The sequence below is a fragment of the Arvicanthis niloticus genome, chromosome 9 (assembly GCF_011762505.2).
Source record: "Arvicanthis niloticus isolate mArvNil1 chromosome 9, mArvNil1.pat.X, whole genome shotgun sequence".
NCBI lineage: Eukaryota > Metazoa > Chordata > Mammalia > Rodentia > Muridae > Arvicanthis > Arvicanthis niloticus.
This window is the reverse complement of record NC_047666.1, coordinates 66,564,072-66,582,040: the sequence shown is the minus strand read 5'-3', so window position 1 is coordinate 66,582,040 and position 17,969 is coordinate 66,564,072. Positions and strand designations below refer to the sequence as shown.

General features: G+C 41.1%; 1 protein-coding gene and 1 long non-coding RNA gene across 2 annotated transcripts; one reads left to right on the top strand and one right to left on the bottom strand.

Annotated features, from left to right (window-relative positions):
* Positions 1-337: 337 nt before the first annotated feature.
* LOC117715753 (C-type lectin domain family 2 member F-like) lies at positions 338-15,339 on the bottom strand. Its single transcript, XM_076940644.1, has 7 exons — positions 15,251-15,339; positions 11,881-11,971; positions 7,632-7,741; positions 5,200-5,325; positions 4,099-4,280; positions 3,422-3,528; positions 338-2,432 (listed from the first exon to the last, which is right to left on the bottom strand). The coding sequence occupies exons 3-7, from the start codon at positions 7,717-7,719 to the stop codon at positions 2,315-2,317; spliced, it is 621 nt and encodes a 206-aa protein (XP_076796759.1). The 5' UTR covers positions 7,720-7,741; positions 11,881-11,971; positions 15,251-15,339; the 3' UTR covers positions 338-2,314.
* A 12-nt stretch (positions 15,340-15,351) lies between these two features.
* LOC143443556 (uncharacterized) lies at positions 15,352-17,453 on the top strand. Its single transcript, XR_013112654.1, has 3 exons — positions 15,352-15,619; positions 16,029-16,131; positions 16,747-17,453. It is a non-coding gene; the product is annotated as an uncharacterized LOC143443556 (long non-coding RNA).
* The last annotated feature ends 516 nt before the right edge of the window (positions 17,454-17,969 follow it).

The window sequence follows — 17,969 nt, the reverse complement described above, 5'->3', positions numbered from 1 at the left end:
AAAAAACTGGTTCATTCCTATTTATGATCAAACCTATTTCTTTTAGATTAGACTATGCCCCACCTGGAACCTTAACTAAAAAATGGTTCTGTATGTTCCAGGGATTTGAATCATGGCTCTGTTTCAAGAAGTGGCTTATAACCATCACAAAACCCTACATTTGCTTCAAAAGGTTATATGACCACCTATGACTACCTTGGTTAGTATGACTGCTAGTTGTTATGACAATCTTGGTATGCTTAAATTAATTTGACCATGATGATTTGGGGCAGTGATTTTTCCCCTTCCGTCTTTGAGATTAACATGTACTATAAATAAAATAATTAAAACTGCTAAATTCAAGGTAATTTCAATATGAGAAAGTATTTATTTATTTTATAAACAGAGTCACACCATTTACCTGAAATAAAATGGATTGAAAAAATAGCAAGGTGAAATGAAGTAGAAACCAAACACTAAGAAATGTGTTTTCCTGAATGAGATATGCTTGTGTTTATTTAATAAGAAAAACAGATTCAAAACAGGCACAGACACAGAATATTGTAACATATCTTGGGTTCAGGGTGGAAGCTGAGAAAACTCACTTTAGAGATATAAGATAAAAAATAAAAGCTGTATTTTCTGAGTCTTTCAGGAGGCTGCCAGTTTGGGAACTGAACCACAGCACGGAAGGGAGATTATACACATTTTTACAGGATGGCAACACAAAGTAAAGGGGAGCAGAGTGGACTGTTGATTGACCAATCATATTTAAACACAAGAGCATAAGAAAAGAAAGTTAACATTGGTTTCTAGGACTTATCAGGGGCACCTGGTTTCCTTGAGTCACCCTTTGCAGCCAGGTCCCCTGCTGGACTCTGGCCCAGAATTTTACAATAAGGGAACAAAGGAGTGGGCAAGAGAAGTATGTGACATAAGATTTTGACCATTTTGGGACTTGTCAGTGCAAAGGAGTAAATAATCAAATAAAAACTAAAATATTTTGTTCTTACAACTTAATAATATGTAAACTACTGCAAGAAATATAATGCTTAAGAAGTCTCAGTAATTAACCGTCTTGCTAGTAAATGAATCTAATAAAGAATAAAATTTAAATGATATACTTATGTTTGAAATTCTCAAAAATAAATAAGAGAGTAGAATGGGATTGTTTATAACATGTTCTTAGTCCACTTTAAACAGAAAAGGAAAACTGAGAAGTAAATCTAAAAGTATTTTGATGAACATTCCTTATTAATTAAATTACAGAAAGTACAATATTGATTTTGATACTGTCTATGTATCCCTTTATGTTGGTCATTGAATTTTGTAAGAATATGTTGATAATTCTAAAAATATTTGAAAGCCACAGAAAAATAATCATCTTTTGTGATAACAGAATCATTTCACAGTATTATTTGCCCTTCATTTTTTTAAGACCCCAGTCATTCAAAGAAACAACTAATGGAAAAACAAAACAAAACAAAACAAAACTTCATATCTGTTCATAAAAGTAGAGTTTACCACCTTCCCAATTTTTGACCCAGAATTATTCCTGTCTTTAAAAAAATGCAGGGACAAAAATGGAACAGAGACTGAAGGACAGGCCATCCAGTGATTGACCCAACTCTGGATCCATTCCATGGGCAGGCAGCAAACTCTGACACTATTACTGATGCAAACTTGTACATGCAGACAAAAGCCAAGCATGGCTGTCCTAGCATGGTGTCAACTAACCTGGACCCCTAAGGACTCCCAGAGTCTAAGCCACTAACCAAAGAATATACATGGGTTGGTCTGTGGCTCCCAGGACATATGTAGCAGAGGGCTACATTGTGTAGCCTCAGTAGAAGAGAATATACCTAATCCTATAGAGACCTGATGCCCCAGGAAAGGGGGATGCCCAAGGTGAAATGGATGGGGATGGGTAGCAGGGGTAAACACACACTCAGAAGCAGAGGGGTAAGATGTAAGGGGTAAAGAACTCTGGGAGGGGGCCAAGAGGAGGCATGTACTGTAAATAAATAAAATAATTAAGAAACAAGTAAAAAGAGAAAAAGTAGAGGATGCTAATACTGATGTTATTTAGTTTATGTTTCAGATATGAGTACCAGCTCATACCTGAATACCTATCTATTTAAGGAACATTCATGATCTCTCAAGCACACATATGAATAGTTCTTAGAGGTCGTTTTCAACTTGGATGTCATCACAAATTATGCACTGATTGTGAAAATGATTTCACCAGATTGTTAAGGAGGCAGCAACAGTAGATAACATGTTATGTGTTTGTCAGAATTGCTATGACATACTCTCTACTCAGGATACAAAATTACTAGCACAGTAAGGTGCTTCTGCACTTGCTACAAATCCACTTCCTAGGTATATAGCTTTTGCCACTGCTGATCCTGTCACTCAGGAAGCCATGTGTTTCATCTCCATGGATGGGAACCCTAAAGAAAAAAAAAAAGATTTCTGCAGAATCTGCGATTGCATTCACTCCTGCAATCATATCTCACTTTTCTTCTCCACTTAGTTATAATAGGAATGAGAAACAGAGTCCACCGGAATCCCATGCACTAGTTTTACACCTAGAGACTTTTACATCCTCAAGGTTTTATTTTATCACCACACTCATCCATGATGAACTCTTTAATGTGTGTACAATGCTTGCTGCCATGTTCAAATGAACTGCAGCAGTGGGGAGCCTCACAAGGGTGATTTTCAAAGCTCTCTTGAAGTATTTTTACACATGTATAAAAGTGGAAAAAATGCACCACTTAGTAAATTGCTGAAAGGTCTTTAATTAAGGACCTGAAAGATTCTGTGTTTTACCCTTCCAGTGAAATGGATATTTTCAAAATGGCCATTGTCACATTCAAGAGATGTCCCCAGTACTCTTTGATGACAAGACCCTAGGGGAGATTCTTAATGTCCCTGGAGTCCCTGCTTCTGTGACCAGGTACAAAAAAAAGACAGAGGACTGATAATTCTCAGGCTTGAAGTTCTGAAGTGGCTTCCTAGGGTTTTAGAGCTCTTGGTGGACAACAGCAGGGCTGTGGACATCACACAAGGGCAGTTATCACCAAGAAAAGATTTTTCAAGTGGTGATAGCAGACAACATCTACCCCAGATGCCACCATCATGCTAAATATTTGGAGTGAAATAACACCATGAAAATGCTTTGAAAACGATGGCTAATGAATGGGAGACTGTGCAATGACTTACATTTGTCAGGATGTGGAGTTTGGCTGGGGATGCGCTGTTGCATGTAAACACACACTCTATCTCTGAGCCACACCTCTAGCCCTCAGGTTCATTGTTTTCTTCCTTCCCAGTACAGTTGGCTTCACTTGACACTGACTTTCATCCCTCATAGCCACAACACAAGCACATCACCACATATAAACACATTAGAAGGAAAAACATTCCTAGAACATACCAGTTGTTATACTCAGTGTTATCTGTCCACCTCCAAAGGTGCTTTGACGATTCTCTGTGCAGACTGATCCAGTAGCTAGATGACCTATTGTATCTCTTTAGGAAATTCTGTCATAAAACACAAAAAGCTGAAAATACATGTGTCTATTTGTTTCAGATGATCCTGGAGTCTCTCCACTCCACAGCTTCCTCTAGATAACAGGAGGGTGGAACTGAGGGTCACAGAATTTGGAGCTGTACTAGTCTCAGTGGATCCATTTGACGTCTGTAATTCTAAAGGGCCTCATTTGAATTAAAGGACCAAATGTAATGACACATTCGTCTGTGGCCAGGATAGTTCTGGGTTAACCTCCCATTGTAGTTATTAACAGTTGTCATCTGCTGTACACAACATGTGCCATCTTACAGGAATGCACTCATGACCACCAGGTGTCCCAGGAAAATGCCATATCTGACTTCCAGATGACTATGAGCACTAAATGAGAGAATGTTTCTTGAATGTTTCAGGACTTCAGTCAGAAGTCAAGCATCAGCAAATGGCACACACTCACACATTCCCCATGTCTCCATGTGCTTGGGATGGGATCCTTCCTCATGCTTCATCTGTAACTCTCTATCTCAAGGCAATACAATATTCAACAGAACACACAGACAAACCAATCCCTGCCCATTTCTTACCAGCTCCTCCTGGTTGTCAATTCGAGCTAGCTGGGCCCCTTGTGCCATGCAGAAGTCCTGGCTGGATGTCCAGTTACTTGAGTGTTCAGAAAAATAAAAACATTTATTTCCAACTCCAATCCATTTTTTTGGGCAAGCAGCATAGGCACTATTTTTGATTGAGATCTGTTCTGTAGGTCTTACTAAAATGTAGACAATACAATGAATTATAACAAGCATGTCTTTCTTTTTGAAATACACTCCTGAGCTCAGCTGTGAGGTGTGAATGTGATAGTAGCTTTCCTAAGTGATCTGTAGGAATCCTCTCCTGAGCATGAAGGGCCTTTATCTAAAGGCCTCCCACCTTGGGCCTGTGTCCCATTCTCTCTCATGTGCTCACTGACAGTAGGGCCCCAGGAAGTGCATTTCTATACTAGCATCACATTCTGTGCTTTGCATGACTGTTTACTACAATAGGGATGCTAGAGCAGCAAGTACTCTGTATGGGCATCAACCGTCGGTAAGCCTGATAACTGAGATAGCATTGAGAACTATTAGGTAGGTAATGTGTACACAGTGAACAAGTTGTACTAAGGGATGATTCATATACTTAAGAGGTCAGTACAAGATTTTATTACCCTAGTGTGAACAGTGTGCTATGGAAATCCTATTAATTCATTACTTCTGGAACTTTTTATTTACTACTTTCAAACTGCAGTTGTGCCTAGTAACTAAACCCATGGGTCATGAGGGGAGGCACTGTATCTCACTGGCCATATTACTCTTCTCAGTCCTCACCCTTTCTTGAGGTTCCTCTTTGGAGTTTACCTCTCCTTGTTCTCTCTCAGACAGTTCCCTCAAGTAGACCTGTATACCCTGCATCTCTGTCTAGAGCCTACTGGGTGTCATTTTTCCAGGGATGCTGAGCCTGGCCCTTTGTCCACACCACAGCCTGTGTTTTCCTTCACAGCATCTTCGTGATGGAACCTCAGTGCCCAGAGACCAGAAACTTCCAGTGTGTTTTCACTAAAGTCCTTCCCACAATGCCTGGCTCACAGTGATCAGTAGTATAACTGACAGTGTGGACAGAGTGCTGCAGAATGTGGAGAACAAGTCACTTACCTGACAAAGCCACAAAAGTAACAATTACAACTACAGTAAAGACCACCATCACTGCAAAGCAGCTGTAAAGCTTAGCAGGAGACTCGGGGAAGACATTTCTGAGACATTTTGCTGAGAGATTTTTACCTGAAAAATAAAAATATGAGAATATCAATCTCAAAAATCTTTTAGAGAAAAAGATAAATTTACCCTAGAATCATCTGTAGATTTTACTTGTACTTTCCTAGTGCAAATGCCTTCATAGAAGGTATCGATGTATAAATGATGTCCTTGGCTCTCAAGAGACCAGAGGATAGAGAAACAGAAAGTTTGCCACAGAATCTTCCAGTTATTGAACTAAGGGCCAATAAAAGAGCAAGAAGCAGAGAGAGTGAAGATCATAGAGCAAAGGATACAACAAACAGCTTCCCATAAGATCAGTGTCATCAGAATAGACCTGGCTAAAACAGAGAGGACCACATAAATAATAAAAAGAGGAAAATCAGTGTGCCAGGTGTGACAGCACAGATCTAAAATTCTAGCACATTGAAGATGTAGGCCATAGAGTCATGAGTTCAAGGCCCATCTTGGCTAAATATTGAATTGGAAGCTGAGACTACATTAGGCTCTGTCCTATCTATATGTCTATCTATTTAAACTATAATGAACTAACAAAATGTAATTCAACATAGTAGCATAATAAGAAAATAAAAAAGCAGTATTTCTATAAATTTAACAAAAAAACATGTACAAAATTCAAAGTAAATAGACAGTAATAACACATTAAGATTTGAGAAACTTCCTCAGTCTGACAAAAGATATGTGTCATGACTGTAGCTGCTTGTAGTCTCATGCTAATTTTGTTCCCCCAAAAACCTGTTCGCAGTGTCAAACACATAAGACTCAGGGATCCTACCACCAGTTGTTTCTGACTGGTAAATAAACATGCTGACAGCCTATGCCTGTGGAGGTCAGACAGAGTTAGGATTTTTAAAATTCCCAGTTGAGGGAGACAGGAAGGAGGAGGAGGAAGGAGATCCTCCAGGCTGGAAGGAGAGCCAAGGTGCCAAACCTGCGAAGTGCAGGATAGAGAAAACAGAGAACATAGTTGCTATGTAGGAGCCATGGGAGCACAGCCCTAGAGGGCTACATGACTGGGCCTAGGACAACAAAATGGAATATAGATTTCACTAAATAATAACTCAGGAATATTGGAGGGGGTGGATTAGCCATGTGGAAGTTAGCAAGTGACTCAGCCATTGAGCTGTTTAAGGAATATAAAAATATAAAGGCTGTGTGTGTGTGTGTATTTATGTCTGTCATACAGGAATCCAGGACATTGAGGTGAGTATTGAAGAGCATTGCCACCACCAGGATCGATTTGAGTAGCAATTAATTGGGTACAGCTACAAAACCAAAAAGAAAATTTTAATTACAGCCAGCAGAAGTGATCCCCACCCCCACTCCCACTGAAAAATGTCAAGGCAAAATTGTATGCTCATCATTCTAGTGTGACTCTGGGGATCCCAGCCAGGACAATAGGGCCAGAGAAAGAAATAACAGTCCAGCCTCAGAGAGAAAAGTATTGATAGTCAGACAACATGGATATATCTACATATAGAGTTCTAAAGGGTCTCTTAATGAATGAGTTTATAATACTGCAAGAAACAATGTCAATGCAAGAAATAATTTGCATGTCGAATCACTAGCAATTGTCACATGGAAACTGAAATGTAAACCAAAATTAGTCAGTTCTGAAAGAAATAATTGGAAAGGAAAAACTGGGCCTTACATTGGACCTACCCATTTCTTATTCTGGCTAAATATTTGTTTGCCTACTGTCCTCAGAAATCTCTAAGTTAGAACTTGCATGACAATATAAGTAACCCTTAAAATATTTTACAGAAAAAGCAGTTTCCCTTGGGCCAGCAAGATGGCTCAGGGGGCAAAGGTGCTTGCTGTTCAACTAATACCAGCATCACCACTAAAACTCAGAGCAACAACAAAACCCACACAGCCACCTTGCAGTTTATTGGAGAATCTGACCACAGAGCAGTAGTTTTCTGTTAAGAAAAACCTAACCTCCACCTACCTGATCTTTCAGGAACTGAAGACATGGGGCTTCTTCTCTTACAGGAACAGCTTGAAGCATTCCAGGAAGTTATCCATCCTTGAGCAAGGGGCCTTATAGGATTGTCTGTTTTGTTTGTTCGTTTTATAGATCTCTTAGACACGGTAGTTAAAAATTAATACATAATTTTATCCATCACAATAGCACTCCATCACAGTGTGCACAACAGAGTGACTGATATAACACAGGCCTCCAAGCTCCTTCACATCTACAGAGACTGGTCCAGACAGGCTAAAGGGCAGGAGGTTCAGCTCCTCTGTGAGAAGATGGTGATGCTCCTCTCTGCCTTTCTAGTTTGTTTCAAATTGCATTAAATATATACCTCTTTCTCCCTCTTGTAGGTGGTCTGTGGTAGTGACCTCTGTCTTCTCTAGTCTCGTGGAAGACACTTCATTCTGTGAGGCTGTCATTTCTGAGCTGTGTGAGTCTCAACTGCAAATGAAACCAGACAGATTTGTCTAATCCTGGGTGGTGTCGAACAAGCCCATTGATAACAACTCAAACATGTTCATTTTGTGGCTTGTTTATTCTACTTTTCAGCAGAACACTCATTCACACAACACATGACTTTTTTGGGGGGAGGGGGTTGCTTGGTTTTTGTTTGTTTGTTTGTTTGTTTTCATTGTTTTGTTTTGAGAAAAAGAATCACCAAATAGGAGAGGGGATTGAGACACTGAATGAACTATACTGTAAATAAAATAATTAGAACTGCTAAACGCTGTATTATTTGACAAAGCAAACAATTTTAAAGCAAGTGTTTATTTATTTATTTTGGAAATAGGATCTCACTGTGTAGCTGTGGCTGTCATTAGACTCACTTGATAGGTAAATCTCTGAAGGATACAGCACTCATGTCACAGTGGGTGATCAGCATTTATTGACAAGGGAGAATACATGGTTAGAACTGTTTACACAAACTTGAAACAGGAGATTCTTGGAATAAGCATTACAATGCCATATCCAGATTGAAATAAGATATGAAGGAAGAGAAGTCAGCATTTGAAAAACCCCAAGTAAACTTACACAGCTTATAGAACATTATGCCTACACAAACTGTCTTAGAGAGAAAACTGTTCCTTACTACCCCATTCTCTATAGTGGCCCTCCTGAGGGTGAATCAATGGAGGACATGACTGCTCAAGGCATGGTTTAGGGAAGTTTCTATTGTAGATGTGAGGGAAAGTACAGTCAGAGGCACCTGGAAGTAAGATGAGCAGGAAGAGAAAGTGGACTGAACCAGGACAGGAGAGGAGGGATGGGGAGAAAGCAGGAGAGACGCAGAGAAAACAGATGTGCACCCTGAGGATTTGAAGTAGAAATGACTGGTTGTTTCTTATATAAATGTTTAGATTTGTGACTCTTTTAAGACTTTTATAAGATTACATTTTAAGTTAAGTAATAAAATAATTGATCCTTTCTTTGTAACCACAAATTACAGCCTGCCAATAAGAAAAACTGGCTGAGAAAATTACCGTGCTTACTTATACTTTGTTCATCTATAACAAGTTGCTTAGTTACAAATGTATGTGGATTCTTGTGAATAATCTGTTTTACTATTGTTTTTCACCCATAATATGGAAACCATTTGAACATGTGAGGCTATTGGGGAATATGTTTTTCTATGTATATGTGGGGCACTGAGCTAAGAGACAACCAGGTGTCTGGTCGAATGAGCTTCTGAACCCCGGAGAACCCTTTAGGGACGGTAGGAGTTCAGCTCTGTTCCTGGACCCCCCCCCTCTTCCCCCCCCCCACTCTCTCAGCTTCCGCCCTTCACAGCCTCTCTCACAGAGAGGTTGAGAGGTCTACGACCATCAACCATTGGGTCATAGGAATGGTGCCCCAGGCTCTCCTCACATGCAGATGAGGCATCCCCAAAAACCTCAGACTAAGCCAATGAGGTTACCTGCTGCTAAAACCTTCACCCACCCCAAACTGTATATATTGAGTTTAATTGAGAAGTAAAGCGCACACAAGAACCATCCTGTTGTCTGAGAGCTTCCATCATGGATCCTCCCCTCTTTGCCAGCTAGCCGGCTCCAGAGCTGTTAACTCTGGGCAAGGGATCTACCGCCTTTCCCTGATACCTAGCTGGCACTTCCCAGCTTAGCAAAGAGCTGTAACACTTCGGAACCTGCCGGCTCTCCCGGAACCTGCCTGGGACACCAGGCTGCCTCCTTATCAGCTAGTCAGCTCCTTATCGGCCTAGCCCTGGCCTGGACCGGTTCAGCACGGAGAGACAGGGGCAACACCTGAGAGAGACCAGTCAGTGACAGGGTGCCAGAGGCAGCAGCAGGGGCAGGCAATCTCCCCTCCGGCTCACTCTCTGTGTCCTTTGGCCTCGACCTCCTGCATCAGGTCAGACTGAGATCTACAGACAGTGGAAACGCAGGCCAGAGGCAGCATGGAGACAGTAGTGAGCCCTCCCTGCTCTCACCCAGTCCCCAGCCGGGAGATCATCGTGGGACACCCTCCAGAACAAGGGTCTTACATGTATACTCATGGTAATCATTCACATAAAAAAAAATAGAATGTAACCATATTGTGATTTTTATACTATTTGAAGTATTTTCCTGGGATATGCAAGCTATGGGAGAAAAATAAAGTTGTTGGAGCTTTGCTCCACCCCCCCAAATGTATATATATGAATATATGTAAAGTTGTAAGAGCTGGTTCAAGCTTGCTTCATCCACCAAGTGTGTATGTGTGCACCTGCTTTAAATAATCACTGACTACACATGTGCTCCTTAGACAGTTGAACACACTGTCTGAGCTGGTCTTCCCTATCTGACACCTGGAGCAGAGACCCAAGGATGTAGGTTTCATATAGCAAAAAGGGAGGTTGTTAACTTAAAAAGAGACAGGATTTCTGATGTGGTTAGGAGTCTCACGTCAGGGTGCCTTGGACCCCTAGACTGTTGAGTCAGGTTATGAAGGGTGTGTGGGGAGCCAACCGAAGGCGGCTATCATCCTTGCAGCCATCTTGAGCCATATACCCTGACAAGTGATTTGTTTACAAGAGCCTACAACATCTGAGCACACTCTAATAACATCTTGTTTTAGATACCCAGGATCTTTCCTTGGGTGTGTGAGACTTAAAGGCATGACTTAAAGGTATGATTTAAAGACAAGAGTTAAGGGCTTGACTTAAAGGCATGACTTAGAAGTGAAACATATAAAAAGCGAGAGGCAGACAGAAGACAGTCACTTGAGACTTGAGACTTGGAAGAGAACTTGAAGAGAACTCATACCTTGGAAAAAGAACTTGGACTAACAACTTGGAACTGGGAAAGAGGCTAACAACTTAGAACTGGGATTAGGACTTGAGACTTGGTACTAGGAACTAGGGACTTGGAACTTGGACTAGGAACAAGAAACTTGGAAAGAGAGAAGAAGAAAGACTGAAGAATAAATGAGATTGAATCACTCTGTCTGGTCTCCATTCTTCATGTCCTCCTTACTCTCTCTCTCTTGCTGAACCCCGACCCAAGGATCAAAAACGGCCCAAAACGTGGGGTAGTGCGGTTCTCAACAAGGGTAAGAAATCATTATTGTGTGTTTGTGTGAGAATGTGATTGTGTGGTTATGTGCTGCCTTTTCTCTCAGTGTGAGACAAAGTGAATTTAAGGACAGATAAATGTTTATTAAGTTATATTTTGAAATTAGCTTACTAAGCATGGCTTCTCATAGACATTTTCACGTGTCCTCGATTTTGGTTTGCCCATCCTCTACCTTTACTGTTCCACAGCCCATACAGCCCTAGGCCCATGAATTCCTCCTTTTTCCCTAACATCACATGGTTTTTTTTACTGTCCCTGCAGTTATATTTTTTTTTAACTGGATTGTGAGATTGTAGAATTCATATGGCTTTCCATACTGCCCTGCTCTGGATTAGTCCCCAACACTCCGTGATACCCATAGCTGATTTACTCCAGTCTCCCATGTCCCTCTGTCCTAAGCTTGTTACCACCAATATTCTACCTCTCTGCAATTATTTCACCTATAATCTACTCCCACCTTCTCTTCATAAATTCCCCTTTCTAGTTTCCTGGCTTCTACTTATGCCCCAAGTTAAACACATAAAACAAGAGATTTCAAGCTAAGATCTGCATGAGAGAATATACAGTGTTTTTCTTTCTTGACCTAGGTCAAAACTCTAACTACAGTGTTTCCTAGTTCCATCCATTTACTTGAAAATTTCATGACTTTATTTTTCTTTACAGATGAGTGATGTTCCATTTGGATGTGTACCAAGTTTTCCTTATCCATTTACCTTTTAAAGAGCATCAAAACTGGTTCCATTCCTAACTATTGTGAATGGAACAGCAATTAAATTGGGTTTACAGGTTTCTGTATAGTAAAAGATAAGATCTGTTACTTATAAACCAGGGATGATATACCTTGGTCATACGGTAGGTTTACCTCTAGTTGTTTGTGAAACCTTCAGTCCAATTTTAAAGTAGCTGCAACACCCTATTTACTGTGTGTGGCCTGTAGTTTTATAATCATGCTATGGCCTTTGCCCAGGACTGTGCTATCAGCCCCTCCCAACTCCCTTCCATTCTACCTGCCTTGGCTCCAGGATCTGTTGCTGCCAGCACCAACTTGGCCTCTCTCTCTGTGGTCCTCTGCTCCAGGAGGGATTATGTTACCAGCTCACTCCTGAAAGCATTGAAACCACAGATAAGAGACACTTTGACAGCTTTGTTGCCTTAACCTGCTTGTTAGCCCAATTGCTAGTCACAAATATCTCCTGCCTGGAAATATATGCCCTTACCAAACCACCACTCCATCTCTCCTTCTGCCCCAAACTAAGTGGGCTGTTCCAATCAGCCCCTCCCAGATATCTCTGGCAAACCACCCACAGCTGAGCTGCAGGCCATAGATGCTCTGAGATCTTACATGATGACTGTGTGAACCTCCTCGTTCCAAAGCCTGGCCAAAAAAGGCCTTCTACTTCTTTGTGTCCTGGGACCTGGAAGTCCCACCTCTACCTTCTGCCCAGCAATTGGCTTCTGGCCTTCTTTATTAACAAATCAAGAACCAATTAAGCAACTAGACCTTATTACCAGCACCTCCTTTTACAATTGTGTTTATAAGAGATCCCTTTTTATTAAGAATGGTATGATGTGCCAACTCTCCTAAGACCGGGTCAACATCCCCATACTCACTACCCCAGGATTCCTAGAGACATGTTACCCCAAAGTAAGCAGGAAGTAGTTAAAGATCAAAACGACCCTATTCCTGCTCCACTATCTCCTCTTTCTAATCTTTTATTTTTTAATTAAACCAAAACAGGGGAATGTTAGCATGTTGTCTATGCTCTACCCCACAGTTACCTGGCAACAGCTAGGTGTCCCTGACTCACTATAAAAAGGGGCTGCTAACCCTCTCTGCTCTCCCTTGCTCTCTTGCCTTCTTGCTCTCACTCTGTCCTCTCATCCCTTCCCCCTCTCTGCATTCCCCTCCCCCTCTCTCTACATGCTCATATCTGGACCCACAACTTCTCTCTCTCTCTCTCTCTCTCTCTCTCTCTCTCTCTCTCTCTCTCTCTCTCTCTCCCCCTTTTTCTGTCTCTACTACCCTCTCAACTCCCCTCCCCATGCCCTGAATAAACTCTATGCTATAGAATACTGTCATGTGACTGGTCCTGAAGGGAAAAGGGATGCCTCAGCATGGGCCCACAGAGGCACCCCCTTCCCCAATATCTTACTTACTATGTATCCACCAAACATATTCTTTCTCTCCTTATCTTTTTATAAACACAACTAATGGTGCTTGGAAGATGATCTCTTTCAAATAAAGGATGCATGTGGATGACAATCAGACTGCAGAAATCCATGTGAACCACTTCTGGAAAAGCAAATGTCAGGTCAGAAGTGGCCATGGTTTGGGAACTGAGGAAGGGAGTGCCTGGAAAAAGTCTGCAATGAGTCTCAGAGAAATTATAGGTCTATATTCCATTGTGATGGAGACATCATTATATGTTTTCAAAACTCATAGAAATGTACACCAAATAAATAGACCTTCCTGAATATAAACTATACTTTTGAAAAAGCTCCCACTGACTTTAACCACTGTATTTGCTCATTCACATATATCACTAAGACTAAATACTTACGATTAGAGGTTGTAAGTATTATATAATGTCCTTTAAATTATGGCTCCATATAGAATTCTCAACATTTATTTTTTGTTGTTTATAGTTGTGACCTTTCTTCTCATTGTATTAAGGTGTGTCTTTGTATTTTCAATTAATAATTCTGAACCTGTAGAGAGCTAAATGCTCACAGGATTTTCGTATCGTCATTCATATAACCATCACCTGCTTTTCTATGTGTAAATGCTTGTATTTCTTCCACAAATACAGAGAGACTAGGATCATGTTGAAGAGCAGTACCTGGTATGTCTTATAGAAGAGACTTTAGGCATTTAATCATTCAGTTTCCAACAAGATTCCAAACCAGACATTTTTTATATGGTATTATGAGTAAGGTTTATGAATAATCCTCTGTGTTTACACCAGTATAATTCTGATACTGTCTTTCATTCTGATACATAAATGGAAACTTTGAAACCTATATTTTCATACTGTATACATGTGGATCTCCTTCTAAATTTGAATACATTGTAGGAAGCCGTGGTTAGCGGTGATACATGTGCCATTCCAAGATGGCGCGGGCATCCCGTGTCTCCACTAGTAAACAATTAACTGCGCAGGTGCAAAGGCAAAAAAGCACGCCAAAGTCACTGGCCAATCCCGAGGCGTAATATTGGGTGATGAGTGAACAGCCAATCAGAAGTGAACACACACCACTCTAGGGCATAAATAGCAGTTATGAGATGCCTGCAGCTAGTTATACAACAGCTGCACTTTAGACATGAGCTCCACATTTACAACAGGAACAGTTTTCACTAGCTAAATAAATATTTGAGTATTTGATTTCAAAAAGCTAACCCTCCTGAGGCAGAGGGAGAAGGAGTTCCAAGCCAGCTTGGGGTAAAGTATGAAACTTTGCCAAAAAGTCCACCACCACTATCACCATCATCATCATCAGTAAATAATAATAATAATAATAATAATAATAATAATAATAATAATAATAATAATTTCAGTTAGAATACTTGGTTTAAGTGATAAGCATTAGCATTTGTTGTGAATTTTGTGTTTTGATAAATATCAATCTTGTTTTCTCAAAATCTAGTATTCTGTAAATGAAAAAAAAATTAAGGTGAAGGAACAGAAATGAGGGGAAAAGGAAGATAAAGAAGCACAATAAAATGAAGCATAGACACTTTGAAAAACCAAAAAAATGATTTTCCTTCCTTTCTGAAGAACGAAGCAGAAAATCCCATTACATTCTTTTTCTGTAATTTATCAAGAGCTCAAAATGGAAAGGATTTAATCCTGGGTGGGTTCAGCCCCACCAACCCCTCCCCCACCACCTCCTTACAGTTCTTTTTTAATTTCAATGGATCTGCAAAACACAAGCCCCAAGCTTCCCAGGCAACTTCTATCACTATGCACATTGCAAAGCCATTCCTTGAATTTCCTTCACAAGTAGAGCAACCATTTGTACAGCAATTTGGTGTAATCCACCAGAGTGTAATTACCAGATCCCTGGGAAGAGTGGACCTGCAAGCTAAGTACAAAGAAAGAAAGAAAGCTGGAGCTGCAGCTCTGGCTCTTAAATGACTCACTCTTCATTTCTCTTGCCTGAGAACTATTCAAGTATTGCCTGCTCCAACAGAGTAACTAATGTAACAACCTCATAGCTAATCCTGTCTGCTTTCTCCTAGTCTGCAGACCCACTGTGACAGGCTCACAGAAGCCCTTCTGTTCTTGTTCTTTTGTTCAAGGTTCAGCTCTTCTGCCTTCCTGTCCCTGGTGAAGCTCCTCTCTGCTCTTACAGTTTGGTTCAAATACTATTAACTACATACCCATTTCTCCCTCCTGCAGGCTGTCTGTGGTATTGAGCATAGGGAGGGAAGCCTCTGTGGCTCTCATCTCAGAGCTAAGAAACACATGGGAGGTTCTAGTATTTAAGGAGGGAGCTTGAACTCCTCCCTTATGAGCAGGAACTTGTTTGTTTCAAGTTGAACCCCAATCTCATTGCAGGGAAGGGATTTCACTGGACTGTAATGAAGCAATATTAATGCTGTAGACAGAGATTTAGAGCAGAGCAACTTCAGGGGATGGAAGGCGAGACTGTAAGGCTTGGGAAGCCCCCAAAGGGGACCCCACTCGAGTCACAGGATGGCACGCACCCAAAGGACACACAGAAGACCAACTTGCTGCAAGAACATGAGGTAGTTTAATGGTGGAACGTTCCGGGCCGACACGTGTCTCAATGTGGGAGACAGGGGCATCGACCTTGTGGCTCCAGGGTTTAGGGTTAATATAAGCTCGGGGTGGGGAAAAGGAGAAACTTTCTCGCGGGTGCACACGATTGGTTGTTTTCCAATTTGAACGTCTGGCCAAACCGGTCCATGGGGGCAGGGAGCAGTTCCTGCAGGCAGATGTTTATCTCTTATCTTCATTCCTGGGATGCCTCGGTAGCCCATTGTCCTGTAACTCTGCATTCTTTGTTTACGGATTAACTGGCCTCTGGTTGGCAAACCAGAGGGGCAACTTTAGCTACTCAGGCTAGGGAAAAAGAATCTATAATTCATGGGACCCATAAAATTTTCTTTTAAGACCAGTTTTACTGTCCTACAGGAATCAACCAGGAAATAAAAGATAAGAACAAAAAGAAAATATTATTTGTTACTGACCATCTCCTGCCCTGAATACCACAGATCAGAGGTGATCTTCTGGGTAGGTGAGTCTCATTTCGTTACAGTTCTGAGTTCTGAGAGCATTACTTATGGGGACACCTAGGTCAAGAGGAGCCTGTGCATTAAGAAGCTCAGAGAGAGAATCTCTAGAAGACAGAGTCAGAAAGGAGAGAGCCGAGACACACAGTCAGTGCTAAACACACTTCTTGCCTCTCAGAAAATAAGAGATCCTTTGTTCTGGAGCCAGATCATGTCTCAGGATGATGGATCCAGGCTGTCTCATGTTACATGTTTATATACAGAAATATTTTGCTAGTGGTGTGAAGACAGAAGGATAATGCCCACTGCCATCAGTGCAAGGAGTGCATATCTGGCTGTCTCTGCACATGTTAACAACCAGTCCATTTCCCATGAGAAGAGGCTGTGTTAATGGGATTAGTTTAGCCCAATAGTCACATTCACCTATTTGAAACATTGGAAAATTACCCTTTGGCCCATTAAAAAATTATTACTTGAAGGAGTCATATCTATGACTCCTACACATTGTGCCCTCCCCCCAGCCTTGCAGGCCTGAATGAGCTGTTTACCTTGGTAGACCAAAACAATAGGACCTAGGAGGCATTGCCTTGGCAGCCTTGGTGACCTGTAGTCTGCTATAGGAGCTAGGAGAATGGACTGCCTGCTGAGCTTGCCTTGACACCTCCTGCTGCTATCCCCTCACCCAGCTGCTGGGGTGAAATGAGAAGAGACTCTGGGGGTGGGGCTTCCCCTTTATATGTTAAAGCAAAATATTAAACTTGATCAGAATACATTGTCTTGGCCCCATGTTTTCTCTTGCCCTCCATTCCTCTTTCATTCCCAGCCTTCCTTTCAGTTGAACCTGGTTCTCATAGTTGCAGGGAGCTACAACACATATGTCTAGGAGTCATGTGGTCACAGGAGTCTGTCCTCTCCTGCTGCCTTGAGTCCTGGGATCCAAGTTAGTAGCTCAGGCTTATGTGGAAAGAAATTTTAAGCCCTGATTCATCTCCCTGGTTCATCTCCTTTAAAAAAAATAAAACCATAACTTGCTTATTGTCTTGATTATAGTTTTGAAAGAAAGCTGGCAATGCTTTATTTAATATATGCAAATATAAAAGTATTCCTTTATAACATGTTAGTATTTTTTCAACTTCTGAGTAGAAAATACTTTTTCAAAACTAGGACTTCCTAGATCAGCAGTTAGAATTCCCCTGAGTTCTGTTCCTGGAAGCCACACTGTGTAATACATAACTGCCTATAACTCCAGCTGCAGAGGACGTGTTGTCTCTGTTCTCTGTGGGCACCCACATATGCTTGCACATGAATCTTTAAGAAGGAATAAAATAAGGAAGAAAGAAAAAAAGAAAGAAAGAAAGAAAGAAAGAAAGAAAGAAAGAAAGAAAGGAGGAGGAGGGGTGGAGAGAAGGAAAGAAAGGGAGGAAAAGGGAGAAAGAGAGGAAAAGGGGAGAGGGGAACAGAGAAAGTGAGAGAGAGAGAGAGAGAGAGAGAGAGAGAGAGAGAGAGAGAGAGAGAGAGAGAATAAGATATGATACCTAGAGAAGTTAATCTATCTTGGAACCATGTTCAATATCTTGTCCTGAGAAGAAAGATATTGATCTTTGTGATATATATATATATATATATATATATATATATATATATATATATATATATATTCTCACTGGATCTGGAGCTTACAGATTAAGTTAGGCTAACTGACCAGCGATTTCCAAGGAGCCACCAGTCTCTCCCTACCTGAAACTGAGTTTACAGATCATGTTTCCAGGCCCAGCTTTCTTACGTAGGTTATGAAGGACAGAATTCATATTCTCTCACTTATGTGGCAAGCACTTTTCTGACT